Below are 14,915 nucleotides of genomic sequence, written 5' to 3'. Positions count from 1 at the left end.
CAGAAATCAGAAGTATAAAAAACTCAACAAGGAAGAAATAAAACAATCATTACTCACAGATTTGTTTATACAATTATGTAATTAAACAGTATGAATTTTGGTTCATATGAAAATAAAAAGGTAGCATGAATGGCCAGGAAAGCTTGGACACAAAGCAATAAAGTGAAATGATCAGGTATGAAAACATGCCACAAAACCTCAATAATTAGTGACGTGCCAGAAAATGAAAGGCAGACAGACCAATGATACAAAACAGAAATCCCAGAAACTGACTCAAATGCATATGGAAATTTAACATATTTTCATGATGATATCTCCAACCCGTGGAGTAAAGACAGAGATTTTAATAAATGACATTAGGACCACCAGACTAGAAAAACCAAGCTGGATCCACACTTGACATCACATAACAAAATAAATCCAAATGGGTCGAAGGTTTAAGTGTAAACAAAAGCAAAAATGGTGATTCCTTTATAACCTTGGAATAAGAAGGCCTTTTAAAATTATGACTCAAAATCCAGAAGCCACAAAATACTGAAATTCAACTACATTTTAAAAATAGCAAAGAGGAAAGTTAAGGCAATGACAATCTGAGAAAAAGTACTTTCAACTCAAATCACAAGGGCTAATCTCCCTAATTTATAAAGAGCTTCGAAAAACCATTAAAAAATTAACAACTCTTAAAAAAAGTGGGCAAACAAGAAATATAAATAATTTTAAAAAATGAGAAAATACTCGATCTCATTTATAAGACAAATGCAGTTTAAGCCCAAGCTTAGATAGCTGTTTTCAATTCTCAGACTGGCAAATACAAAACACAGAAACTGGCTCCCATTGGGGAATCTCTATAGAGAGCCACTTATGACTGCTTGTGGGTGAAAAATGGTAACTTTGAGTAAAATTATCAGAAGGCATTTGCTCCTGACCCAGCTTCTAAAAACCTGAAATCCATATACCAGCACATGTACAAAATGACAGATACAAGGTCATTGCTGTAGCACTGCATGCAGTAGCAAAAAAATGAAAAGAATGCAAACATCCTCCAATGACTGATGAGCTATGGTATATCCATGCAAAGAATGATCATGTCACTAAATAAAGAATAAGGACGGTCTTTATTGATATGGAACTATCTCCAAAATACATTAAGTGGGAAAGAAAGGTTCAGAACAGTATTTGTAGCCTGCTACTTTTTGTATAAAACAGGAGAAAGGTAAAAATATACCCATATCTGCTTGTATTTGCATAAAGACCCTGGAAGGTACAGGGAATCCCGAAGTCACTGCTCATGGGGCATAGAATGGGCACGTGGTGACAGGGTCAGAGCAAGAATTCTCATGTCATACCTTTTATATTACAGATGCTCCTCCACTTATGATGGGGTTATGTCCCAATAAACCTATCATAAGTTGAAAATATCATAACTCAATAATGCGTGTAATACACCTAACCTACCAAACGTCATAGCTTAGCTTAGCCAATCCTAAACGTTCCTAGAAATTAGCCTACATTTGGGCAATTATCAGGAGTATCATCTCAAGAGGAATTGCCTTCCTTTTCTTTTTTTCACCAGAAGCAGGAGACGCATATGGGCTTTTTGTAGACATGATGAGATGCGAAAATACAATACCCAAAAAATGCTGGCAACATAGTACATTGTGAGGATCGGCCGTTTACTCTCCTGATTGCCTTGCTGACTGAGAGCTGAGGCTCACTGCCACTGCCCGGCGTCACGAGAGCGTACTGTACCGCATCTCGCTAGCCCGGGAAAATGTCAAAACTCATGTTTCTACTGGCACATTGCTTTCGCATCATCATAAAGTCGAAAAATCTTAAGTTGAACCATCATAAGTCAGGGACTGCCTGTATTTTGAATTTGAACATCTATTTTGAAATAGACGTTTACTATTTATTACACACCAAAACACAGGAAGAAAAAAAGAAGGAAAGTAAATGGGAAGGGGGTACAAAGGAACCCAGTCTGGTTCCTAGGGAGGAAAGAGTGGAAATGTTGAAAGATTCAGTAAATGAATCTAAGAATTCAGTAAATGAAACTAAGGTTTGGACTTGGCATAAGTACTGAATGGGGAGTCCTGACGGTCTCTCTTAGCAGCAGGAAAATAATACAATCCAAAGTTCTATATGTAGAGCGATTGAGAAATAATCTGCAATATTCAGAAAAGAGAAGACTTACTTTAAAAATAAATGTCTTAAAATTCCTACATAGTGTACAAAACAATACAAAATTACTATATACTGCAATACACTGTGACTAGCAGTTCATCTTCCCAAGCCTAAGGGTCTGAAATGCCATGTGAAACCATTCTCACCTGAATGAACAAAGATCACGTTTGTCCCCAGAACAAAGGTGCCGGCCACATTCCACAAAGGTCGGTATTAAGGTAATCTCAGGAGATCTCTGCAATTGAGACACTGTGAACCTCTGTGCATCTCTAGGCAGATTTTTGCTTTGCCAGGTGAGCTGAACCATAATGCTCTGTTAAGAGAGCAATAGTCCAAATCTATCAGGTTAAAAGAAAGCATAGTGAAGGAAAGCATGTATATTATCTGCCACTTATACAAGAAAGGGGAGCTATAAACATACATGCTGATATTTTAAAAACACACACAATAGAATGATACCTCAAAAACTAAAAAGAACAAGTAGGTAACATCTGAAGGAAGGTGGAAGCAGGAAGGAGCAAAGATCCTGGACATCTCTAAATGTGCCTTATTTGGCTTTTGAAATGTGCAAGTATGTTACATAATTACAAAACAAAGTAGAAATTTAAAACAACAGTTACTGAAAAATAAAAAATAAACAAAGGAACTTATTTATAGATTTGGTAGCATAATCACACAGAGAGGATTTCAAGGGACTTCAAAATATGGTTATTTGACTCCATCTCCCAGGTGAGATATATCCCAAGGACCCTAGAGGCCAAAAATCTAAATTCCAAATTCCTCAGGAATCATGTTATTTGTGACAGAGTGGGTATAGCAGTTCTGATACTATTGGATGTATATGTGTGAAACAGCAAATGAACAAGTATGTTGCTGTCACTGGAAACTGGGATTTGGGACATAGGAACAGGAAGATAAAGATTGAAGATCTAAGCAGTCCTAAAATTGAATTGGAAGTATTAGAATGAACTCATATAGATGCTTCTCTTTTCTCGACCATCTGTGAGGTATACCGTGCATGTTGTAAAATGCACTCATCTAAGTGTGCAGTTGATGAGTTTTGACAAATGTACATATACACTTATGCACCCACCATCACTAAAGAAATAGAATATATCTATCCCTCAAAAAAGTTCCCTCATCACCTCTGCAGTCACTCCCCAACCCCTATCTTTGACCCTCAAAACCACTGACCTGCTTCCTGTAAGATTAGCTTTCCCTTTTCTAGAACTTCCTGTACGTGAAGTCACACAGTAGGTACTCTTGTGTGTCACCTCTTTTATTCACAATGTTTCTGAGAGCCATCTGGGTTGTTGCATGAATGAGCTGTCTGTTAGTTTTCATTGCTGAATAATATTTCATTGTATTGATAAAAGTAAACTGGCATCTTAAGATGACTAACCATAGAGCTGGGAGGTCTGTGGGCAGAGCTAGCCCCCCCCCCCATTACTCTCTAGTCCTGACTTCCTGTTAAAACTTTATGGTTCCAACTTCCAAGAGAGGGATTTATACAGGGGACCATCTTGGAAGAAGTCACTTCTTTTTGCTCGTGTGCAGCCGGCCAGAGGTGTGCGTCTTCACACTGCCGTGGTTTTGTCTCTTTTTCTTTTCCCGAAAAAGCCCTTTTTTGGTGGACTACCTGGAGAATTATTTTGTCCTGTTGACAGTATGAACTCATATATATGTAAAAACATATTATACATCCTAGGCCTGTCCAGTGAAAAGGCGTAGAAGCAATGACCAACCCAGTGACAGTGCGTGTTCAGGTGCCTGGCCAGTATACTTGTCAGAGTGAGAAGAAGGCCTAGGTCTCCTGAAACACATCGAGTGGACTCAGAAGCCAGCATAAAGAGGTTCCCAAGGCCTCCAAATGGGACAATTTCAGCAACAAGAATAGCGGTGATGAATTTAAAACTATAAAATATCAAAATAATTGATATTTAAAATGATATTTTAAAAAACTCTCAACAATTCCCTTTGGAAGTTGCTAAGGAACAAACTCATTATTCTGGAAACTAGTGAATAAAAAGGAAAAGAATCAAGAATTTATACTGTCTCGCCTATGAACTATAAACTCAAGGTAACAGCGAGTTAACGTTTACTTTATTAGGTAAATTCCAGCTAATAAATAAAAAAGGAATGATAGAATGAGAACATGCACAACTCTTAAGAATTAACAGATCTACACAATGATCACCAAGGGCTGCCAACCTCCCAAAAAAATAGACAAGCAAACAGTCACATGCTTCTTGGATGAAAGGGCACCACTATGACATTGTCTGAAAAATAAGAGGTTCGGGTTCTCATAAACTACCAATTTATAAGAAATACAGGGAAAAAGACACATGTAAGTGCTGTTCTGTGGTGCAATAACCCCAAAACTCCACAGAACAAAGGACATGGTCATTTCAACAGTTGAATTACAAGGAGGGGTCACCACCAACTGTGTGGCACGACCACCTCCATGGCCACATGACCCTTGATGATGATGCGGTAGAAATGACTGTTGAGGGGTAGCAGAACATGCCACCCCAAAATATGCCACTTTGGTGTAAGGACTATTTTGAGCTGAAGGCAATAGATAAGAAGCAGATACAAAAAAAGCTCTGCCATCTCTTCTTTGCACAGAAGGCCCAACCCCTCCCCCAGGTCTGCCTTCCCCTTGTGACTGAGGAGAAGCATCAGGGCTGCCTGTCTCCACTTTTCCATGGGTTTATTAATACTTAGCCCTTTCCCCAAGGGCCATCAGCAAAGTTCCAGAAAAATTACCCCTGAGACATTTTCCCTTCAAAATTGCTGGGTGAGCTCCAGCCTTTGGGAGAAGCGTGGGTACAGTCTGAGATTGTCGCTCACAATGGGGACAGTTCCTGCAGAAACAGCACTGTGTGAGTAGCCTGCAGGGGTGGGGACATGAGACCTGTGAACAGGGTTCAGTTCAGGATAGGGGACAAGTCCTCATGCCTACAGGGTACAATCTCACACCATGTTTCAGGCAATGTATATTCTCACAGAGATAAGAAGGTTCCCCAAGCAGAAAAATGGAGAAAAACAAAATACAAATATATAGTAAAATATATTTATATTTCAGTGCATATCTTAAGTCTTTTATCAAAATGACACATAACTTTCATTTACAGAATTGCTATCATAGTACATTGTTTATAATTGGCTGTTCCATTTCTTATAGCATAAGACATGGGAGAATTACCATGCTAACAACTAAATAATTTCACCAAACCCCTAATACTGTGATTTTGTTTTTCCCCAAATATTCATCATCATAAATAATGACTGTGATGAATATCTTTGTTCATGAATCTTTGTGACAATTTTTTATTAATTCCTTAAATTCCTACAAGTGGAGACTGATTGAAAACAAAATATTTGAAGATATTTTTTATCCATAGCAGCTGTTTTCCAATACAGCTATAAGGATTGGCATTCTTACCAGCTGTGGGTTTTAAATTTTTGTCCATAAAAATGGAGACAAAAGAGATCTCCTTGTTAAATTTACATTTCTCATTTCCATTTATTTACAGTATTTCTTTTCGTTATGGTGGTGGGTCATCTCTGCAAGCCTCATAATTAACTTTCTGCTAAGGTGTTCATCCTGTTGATTCTGCTTTGTAAGAAAGCTGCATATGTAAAGGCCGTATCTTTTGTCTTGTGGCAATTTTTTTCTAGTTTTTCATCTACGGCTAATCTTCTTCAAGGTGATGTCTGATGTACAGTTTTAATGTTCAGGCAATAAGATTTCTTCTTTTTCTCTATTTCCCTCAAATCATTCAGTAGAATCCATCCTCTTCGCTAACAGAATCACTTGCAAGCAACCGTTTGGAAGGGATTGGCCATTCAATTTGGAAGTATTTGCTGTTCAATTTGACCTATCAACTGTCCACCCTATGTGCTAGTGTAATCCTTCCCAAATATTTCCATGACGTGCACCTGGAAGATGGAAACATCTGCACAGAACATGGGGGTGAGCAGTCAGGGTTGTCCCAGGCGCCCGCAGAAGGCCGAGTGGATCGTTCCTCAGTGCGGCCTAACCTATGCTGGGCACAGTGGCTGAGAAATTTGCTGCTGTGGACACAGGGGGAAGGACATACTCTCTGTCCTCAAGCTGCTCAGTGATTCTAGACACGCAGGGACCCAGCTTGCCAGAGGTGAAAACAGTATGAGCTCCGTCGGAGTCTAGGACATCCTGGGAGCAGTGGCTGTGAACAGTGATCACAGGAGGACTGCTTCAGGAACCGGGGCTATTTTTGTCTATCTTGGACAAATGGGCCAGGTTTTACCCAGGAAATAGGCAAGGCAAGAAGGAGGAAGAATTTCTACACAGCGGGAATGGTTCACACAAAGCAAAGACCATCTCCCCAGGTGACCCGCTCAGCACAGCTGGGAGAAACTGGAGGAACAAGCAAACAGTGCTAAGGTTTGGCATTTTGTTGACTCCGCGTGTTCTCCACTAATGCTATACTGACAAACACGCTTTCTGTGGAGGAGAGTTTGGCCCCTTGATGACCTTGATCATACGGCCCATGTTATAAAGCACACAGTTAAATTTTTTGATAAAACACTAACAATATCACTGCCTCCTGGGCGTGCTGCAGAAGCGGTGCTGGCTTCCAGAGACAGGGGATGAGAAGATTCAGGGCTCTCAGAGCTGAGTTCCTTTCCAGGCATCTTCAATTCACATAAGGAATGTTTGTCCACTGGACCAAAGTTGTTATTTCTGGTTCTAGGTAATATGTCACATCCATTTTAATTAACCGTGAGAAACACCAAGTCAATTCCACTGGAAGAGTCCATCTAGATCTTGGGAGACCAGGGGACTCCCTGGAATCTCCAAATGCCCTGCTGAGGTAATGGGGGGTTGATCCACTCCAAGCCCTCTCACCTGAGACCTGGAAAGTCGCAGCACCTATGCCCACCTTCCAGCCCGCCACCTCACCCTGGCCTTAGCCCTATAAAAGCTGCTATGAGAAGAACACCATTCGTGCTTCCAGCATAAACTAGTAACACACCAGCTAGTCCCGTCATTTGTAAATTCACGTGCAGTGAAGACGTATTCTAAAGGATCAGAACTCCTACTAGATTCCTTAGCAATACAAAAAGTCCAAGTGAAAAAACCCAAGGGATGCGGAAAGGTTAAAAATGAGAATCATTTAATCATTTATAGCAATACTGCAAGCTCCATTTCCACAAACAACATATTCGTCTTTGACAATGTGCCCCTTGGGACTCATAAACCACAAAGACAAGACTGACCAAGTACAGCCCGCCAGGGCTGTTCTTACTTCGTTCTGCCTTTCTCATGTAGTGTGTTATTGGAAGGGCTGCTTCCCAGGACAGCTTTGCAATATTAGATGGCATACAAAGAAAAAGCAATGACTCTCCCGAGAAAATGACATGAGCTTTGGAAGACAAAGAACTGGGAAACTACAAATATAATATCTATCATATTATGCACAACTCGACCCTTATAAGGCCGCAATCACTGCGATTCATTCATTCTACATTAAGCTATGATTACAATCCATGCCAGAAACACTGAAGATAATCAAAAAGCCAATTTCCTTTCAAGCATCAGTTTCCTGTGGTCATTTCTGCCTTTCCCAAAATACGTTTCCAGCCCAAGATAATCGTTTCCGCCAACCCCCCTGTGAGAATCTCTCAAAATGTGAATGCTATTGCCACATAGTTTTCAAGTCCCCCCTTTCCTCCAGCTCTTTCCAAACCCCCAGCTTTCTCCAGGTGGACACCTTCCAGCCCCCTCCCCAGAATCCTGCACAATCTCACATCATAATGCATTAAGGTATTAGGTTCAGCTACATGAACTTACCAATGTATGAAGTTTTTTGATTTGTACATGTAAAGTTCATGATTCAACCTAATAATTCAGACGTTTTTCGTTTACTTTAAGCTCAAGTCAAGGACTGCATTTTATTTTATTTTATTTTATTTTATTCTATTCTATTCTATTCTATTTTTAACCACAGAGCTGTGCCCAGTACCTCTTCAAGTGTGATACTCAAAGGTTTTTTGGGGAAAAAAAAAGTGTTGTCCTCATTAAAGACAACATTGACTGGTTAGAAAAGATTGAACTCTTTTAAAATTAGACATACGTTGCAATGGCATTCTCAAAATAGAAAAGCGCACCTGTGCCACCTGACAGGCTGTCATAGTCACTGGCACTGGTTCTGTCCCTCCACCTCTGCTGTGACAAGGAAACTGCTAATCATTATAAGTACATCTTCTTGATCTCTCACACTCAAGTCTTAAGATGACAAAGGGCATTCAGAAAACATGAACAAAATGTTCTCAGACGAATGCTTCCTTGCCTGACCCATAGCTGCTTTGGTGCGGTGTCTCCAGCTGCTGCTGGAGGAACAGAAAGGCAAGCTAAGGACTGTGGTTACCATGGTCGTCGGGTCTCCCACCCTGTCCGATGGGGGATGTGGACGCTTGTGGAGCCAGAGGCAGACCAGAGCATTCACCCACGCTAAGGTACAAAAGGCACTGGTTACTCACCCAGGATCTGGCGTTCACATACAAAGGCTCCACATGGAGTCCAAACAGCAAGGAGTCTGGACAGCCAGACAAGCTTTAAAGCTCACTGAAATGTACTGTGTGTGCATGTGTGTGAGCACGTGTGTGTGTGCAGCTCTGTATGCATTCTGCAGGTTAGAAGAGAAATAACAAATCACCAGATGGTGATATTCCTGAGCCGAGACTTCCTGGGGCATGCTCTGACGGCACTGTCCTGAGCACCGTATGCCTCTGGGATCCTCACAGAAGTCCCACCGGCAAGGTGCTACTCTTACCCACAGTGTGGGGAGGTTGCATGACTCGCCCATGCTCATGCCGTTGGTGAGTGACAGTGACAAGCCAGAATTTGAATCTGGGTGTTCTGCTCTTGAGTTGTGTTTCTCATCACCACACACTGATCCCGTACTCCTCAGCAGTTAAATTAAGAAATGATTCAGGCAGTCAGGTTGGTGATAGACGTTTTCAGTTTCCACCACAGGTTGACTCCATCACAGCGCTCAAACATGATACCCACGAGGTTCACTGGGGCTTGGGAAAGCCGACCACTGCTGGGTTCCGAGTTGTTATGGGTGGTTAATGTCCAGCCAGGCTGAGCAATGAAAGACTAGATAATCTTCCAGCCATAAAAGTTAGTGATAAATAGGGATTTTCACCCTTTAAATCGTCCTCTTGCTTAAGGAAGAAGTATGCCTCCTCTGTAAGGGCAGAAGCACTCGGTTTGGGGCAGTGTTTCCCTAATGACTCTCTCCTCCCTTGCTCTCCCAGGAAGTGGTCATTTCACTACTCACTTCATTTCTCACAAGGATGCATACCAGAGAACCCATACCTGTGCCTGGATAGTAAATACGAATATCTGTTGCCAGACAGATGTGGTTCTCCTGTCAACTTTATTTTTGGTTTTATTTTAGCATTTCACTTGCCAACCATCACTGACAAGGGAAGCGACAAAAGTCCAGTTTCTAAACTGGCAAAACTAAACACAGATACTGGTAGAGTGACCACGCTGGAATGCAACCACCTGCCCAGCCAGCTAGACACAAATAGCTAACTGTGTTCACAAGTTCAAGGGTCCGTCAACAGAGTTGTGGCTCAGAACCACTGGGCCTGGGGGCATTTACAAGACACCCCACCAGAGCCTGCATACAAATACCAGAGATCCAAACATGTCACACTATGATCCTTATCCACAGATGCACATAACAGGATAAAAATCCTGGACACAGCCCTGAGCAGGTGGTCCGGGGACTACAGCACACACAGTCTCACAACAATGCTTCTCCCCAAGAAACCCAACAGTGCAGGCTGGTTATGGCAAATGCCAACTTAGGGCAAGGCCGAGAAAGGACCAGATTTAGAGTGTGAAGGAGTGTTATGGAAGGGCCCAGAAAGCCTCTAGCTATTTAATGTCTTTGGAAGCCTGCCTGGTTCTGATCCAGACCCAAGCGGACACTGTGGTACCCGGTCAGCACACTCACCATTAGATTCACACCTTCCCTCAGGTGGTTGGTGCCCGCGCTTACCTTGTCTAGCGAAAATAGGGCTTTCAGAGTCAGTTTGGGAAGAAATGGTAACAAATAATCAAATGCAGGCAAAACTAAGAAGAGGGAGTCAGCCACTTCCTTCCATTTAGAAATGTACAAGAGCTCTCAGATTAGCTGGGTACAGGGAGAAAAGTACCCCCGGGCCTGGATTAAGGGGTCAGGCTGAGCTCTGAGGAGCTTGGAGGCTCTCACCACAGTATGTGCTGCTCATTCTGTCCTTTGGGCATGGGTGACTGATTTGGTGACCAGTAAAATCTTCATCACCATCTCAATACGGACAATGCACCAATTCAAACAGAGCTATTACGTTTTTGAAAACTGAAGCAAATGCTAGGAATAGTTCCCTTCAGGTGCACTGGGCTTTGTTTAAAACTCACGTCTCGTGATCTTTCACCAGCCAACCTCATTTTAAAACACTCATTTAAATAACACCAGAAATGCAACTCAGCAAACATCTTGAGACTGTCTCACCTCGGCATGTCAGGTGACAGCTTCCTGAACTCTGCCCACCGTTAGCAGACACCAGGGAGGTCATGCAGCAAACTGTTCCCCCAGATCTAAAACACATCAGGCTCCTATAAGGACCAGAATGGCTAAGAACAAGACTTTTGAGTCCAATTAGTAGTAAGCTTCAAGATCAAAATGAGGTTTAAAACTGGCCCCTACCTGCGGCTGTCCCCTCTAGTTGATCTTGAACAAGCCTGATGACATCAGATACATCAATCTGATGGTCACTTTCTTCCGTTTTGGCCTCATTGGATCGTCTCAGGGAAGAACAATCATTGCTTCCAGTTTTCTTGCGCAGGATAAATCTCCAACAGTCAAACATGAGTCTGTAGTGTGAAAAACAGATTTTAAAAGGAAAAGGAGGTCACACTGCCAAATGACATCAGAGTTGTTTCTCTGAACAAAGCCCAAATAACAAGATAGAGCCTTTAGCAGCATTTCTTCTGAAATGGATCCAGTGTGTTTAAAATTAAATTCATTCTTCTTCAACGAATTTCTACTGTATCAACGTTCAGTTAGACTAGCAACTTTTTTAAAATATAATATTGAAGTAAAATAAAGGGTTGCATAAGCAAAAATATTATTTACTTCTGCTTAAGAGAAAGAAAAACCTAGATTTTCCCCTTGACATTTAGGCTCTTGTTTCAAGGATATAAAAGCCCCTGGTTCTCCTGGTTTCAATGTCACAGTCTAATTCACTGAACTGGCAACCTTTCAAAACCACTGCTGATGGCTTATTCCGATTACTTAAGAACATTTTAAATCCTCTAAGTAAAGAATGTCCTCTGAGTTCCAGAACAAACTTTAAAGTCTTATTCCTCCAGTGAAAATTTGACAAAGAAACTTAAATCAAATTTTTTGGAAGTAATCTTGAATTTAAAGAGACAACTAGTTTATCTCAAACAGAAGCCATCTGAAATCATTTGCTGGGTAAACATTTCACCTTCATTAGTAATTACTAACTACACTTCTTTGTACTTAGTCTTTTAGCATATTTATGGTTCATTATTATTTCCCCCTGTTGGCTTAATACCCGGCAGGGCCCCTTCTTTACCAATAAAGATATAAATAATTTGACTTGAATGAATTTGACTTGCGGCTCCACAAGCAATTTCACCTTTCCATTTTGCTGTTTACATTCTGCTTTATCCATTTCAGATTGGCTTTTATCCCTGCCTCAAGCGGCACCCTAAGGAGAAACCCTTATTGCCCCTGAGAGGAGAACACGCTGAGATTAGAAACACCTGCCCTTGGGTCACTGTTCCCCCACCTTCCCATTTCATTCCCTTCAGTGGAAGCCCTTCTCTGTCCACTCCTCCCGCCAAGGTCCTCCCTGACCCCTGGTCATGCGATGCCAGCCTGTACTGAATGACGTTTGCAGGTCTGGCAGCCTTCCAGATGTCCTGGCAGCTTCATAAGCCCCCCAGTGCTGGCTGGCCCTAGGGAAGGTTTCCAATGTACCACCTACATGACAACTGCGTCACTGAGGCACGGTGATCATTTCAGGGAGGAAGGAGCCACCACAGGACGGGTGGACAGTAGTTCAGGTCCCAAACACTTTGTGGTGCCACCAACTCCACACCCGTCCCTAACAAAAAAATATCACATTTCTCCCACGCCCCGCTTCTTCCAGCCAAAATACACAACTCCCCTGGACTTCACTGCTTACAAGATGCATCCATCTCTTTGTTTTTATTATTGATGTTGGTGGGCAATAACTTGTTTGTTACCCATATGTATCCTTCATGTCACTTTTCCAGGCATTTCTCACGGACCCCTATAAGCTTTCCTCAAACGTTCTTGCACAACACCATCCTGAGGAACCTTCACAGTGAAAATGGGAGGTGAGCCAGATCCCACACCCACTCTGCTCTGGCAGGACCTCACGCCTCAGTATTTGTCACTTGTCCTTGGTTCCTGCTTCATCTTTCCAAGAAAATCAGATCACGCCTGGTGCTCCAGGAAGGGCATAGACTGTCAAGCACAGCCAGATCAGGGTCTAAAGACTTCTGATTGATGAAGTCTAGTTTTGACATTAAAAAACAGGAAGAAAGATTTCCCTGATTAAACACAAAACAAAAAGTCTTGTTTGGTCCTCTTTTCTTCCAAATTCTACTGGGAGAATTTCAAACACGAGCAGGCTGATTGTGATCTTAAACCTCCAGAAGGGAAAAAGAAAAGGCCCAGTGTGTGCTTGCACTTTTGTTCCCACTGGCCGGGATCTCCCCACAGGTACCAGGAGATCTGTCTATTACCGGAGCCCTTCCACCAACCTGAGAAGGGTTCCTGCTGTTTCTGTCCTCTACTCGGCAAGATTTTGCAAGTATCAGTATTCACTCTGTCTCAAGATACGATTGAGAAGATCCAAGGTTTGTTTTTAATTTAGTTTGTTCTGAAAAACAAAACAAACATGTCTTTCACCTGACTTGGCTGAGGCCATCCCCCCTTTGGACAGGACAAGGTCTAGGGCACCAGAGACTGCTGGTGAGAGTTTTGCTGAGGACAGCTGGAGCCACGGGCCTGGGGGAGGGGGAAGCTCCTGACCAAGGCTCCCTCCTTTCACTAGGATTTTTAGTTTTCTGTTTCATGGCATTCCAAAAAGTGAAGGATGTTGGATTTAAAAGGGTTTAAAACAACCCTGACACATGTGGGCAGAGAGACACAAGTGCAGGAGAGAGGGCAGTTTCTCCAACAGGGGGTTTTCCACAGTTAGTGTAACTCCAAGGGCACAGAGGACAAATCCAGATGTCAGGCCCATGTGGGTTGCCGTTAATATCTGCTCACATTAAAAAATCTCAAGACTGGCATAACCCCAGAGCAGTAAACCATGTCAATGCCCTTTGAGTGCTCTGTTTTCCACTGAAAATGCCCTGCTAAGCAGCTAGGACTGAGGTGAAATGATAGCAGGCCCAAGTCTGGTCTTTGACTCTCTCGAGAGCGCCAGGTGTCTTACACTAAGCACACAGGTGAGAACTCAGTCACTGGGTAGCTGAGAGTTGGCCAAGCACAGTGGGAGATCCAAGTCAGCTAGCTTCATCAGTTCTTCCCTTTGTTCGACCAACATTCCCAGAGCACCTGCTTCATCTACCTCGGTGCTGAGGGCTTGTGCATTCCCCCTCAAGAAGATCAGAGTCCCGGAAGACCTGTCTGTACAGAGGCCAGAATTCCACGCAAACAAACACCCGGGCTCAGTGGCACACATGCTCACGGTGCAGTCATAGGGCCCTAGGAAAGTTCGATGAAGGGAGGCGTGGGGGCTGGTCCAGTATGGTGCAGACTTGCACTAACAGGAAAGGAATTGTGTTTAGTGTGAAAATCTGACTCTGCCTGCTTCTCAATTGGAGCTGAAATACTAGAGAAATGCATTTAAATAGAAATATCCCAACCAGCTGCATTGTTGGCAACCATAACCATTGCATTACCAGTTATGAATAGCCCAGATCGAAAACATAGTCTTACCATCCAAAAAAAAAAGGGAAGGTGGCCCTAGAAGTAGAGCTGAAGGTGAGGGGGGAGGTGTCACTACTGTCACTACTGGGGTGAGGAACCCAGCTACTTTCCAGGAATGTTTTAGCCCCTTATCCTTCCATCTCCACCCCTTCCCTCCATCTCCACCCCTGCCCCTCTATCTTCACCCCCACTCCTCCATCTCCCCATCTCCACCCGTCAGTCAATTCTACCCCTCACACCCATTTTGTGTGGACAAACAGGATCTTTTCCTTCAGGAGTCAGTCCTGTTCTGCGTTCTTTCTAACCCTAAATTCTGAATAAGAAGTAGACAAGTAAGAAGGGAGACAAGCGATTGGGCGGTCCTGTGAAGATGTTAGATGGTTGCCAGCTGGTCCTCTCATTGGTGTCCACATTACTTTCTTATTAGATTTGTTCCGACTTTTGTTTCAACTCAGTAATTTGAATACCATTCTTCACTTTCTCAAGAGATTGGGCTGAATGGCCCCCAACAGTGAGCTACAGCCAATACGTCACCAAAGGTTACCTAGCGTGGTGCAGGCTCTTCAGACGGACACTTGGCGGCTCCATGGTCACCTCTGTGGAGCTATGTGGGGACTAGTCCTTTGGGTTTCTAAGAGATACTGGGAGGTTCTGGGGAGGGGGTGGGTTTCCTGTGGATTCCAG

General features: G+C 42.8%; 1 protein-coding gene across 2 annotated transcripts in view; it reads right to left on the bottom strand.

The window, feature by feature from the left end:
- The window catches only part of MCF2L (MCF.2 cell line derived transforming sequence like), a 176,506-nt gene that overhangs the window by 158,308 nt on the left and 3,283 nt on the right, over positions 1-14,915 (bottom strand). The window contains exons 1-2 of one of the 2 annotated variants that reach the window (XM_033104291.1): positions 13,055-13,173; positions 10,941-11,107 (exon numbers count right to left, since the gene is read on the bottom strand). In XM_033104291.1, the coding sequence (XP_032960182.1) occupies positions 10,941-11,103 (163 nt within the window). In that variant the 5' untranslated portion in view covers positions 11,104-11,107; positions 13,055-13,173. Of the gene's footprint in view, positions 1-10,940; positions 11,108-13,054; positions 13,174-14,915 lie in introns of those variants that run through there. The other variant, XM_033104290.1, reaches the window with a different exon arrangement.

This window comes from Rhinolophus ferrumequinum, chromosome 4 (assembly GCF_004115265.2).
Source record: "Rhinolophus ferrumequinum isolate MPI-CBG mRhiFer1 chromosome 4, mRhiFer1_v1.p, whole genome shotgun sequence".
Classification (NCBI taxonomy): domain Eukaryota; kingdom Metazoa; phylum Chordata; class Mammalia; order Chiroptera; family Rhinolophidae; genus Rhinolophus; species Rhinolophus ferrumequinum.
Note: the sequence above shows the minus strand (reverse complement) of the source record. Positions and strands in the feature narration are given on the sequence as shown.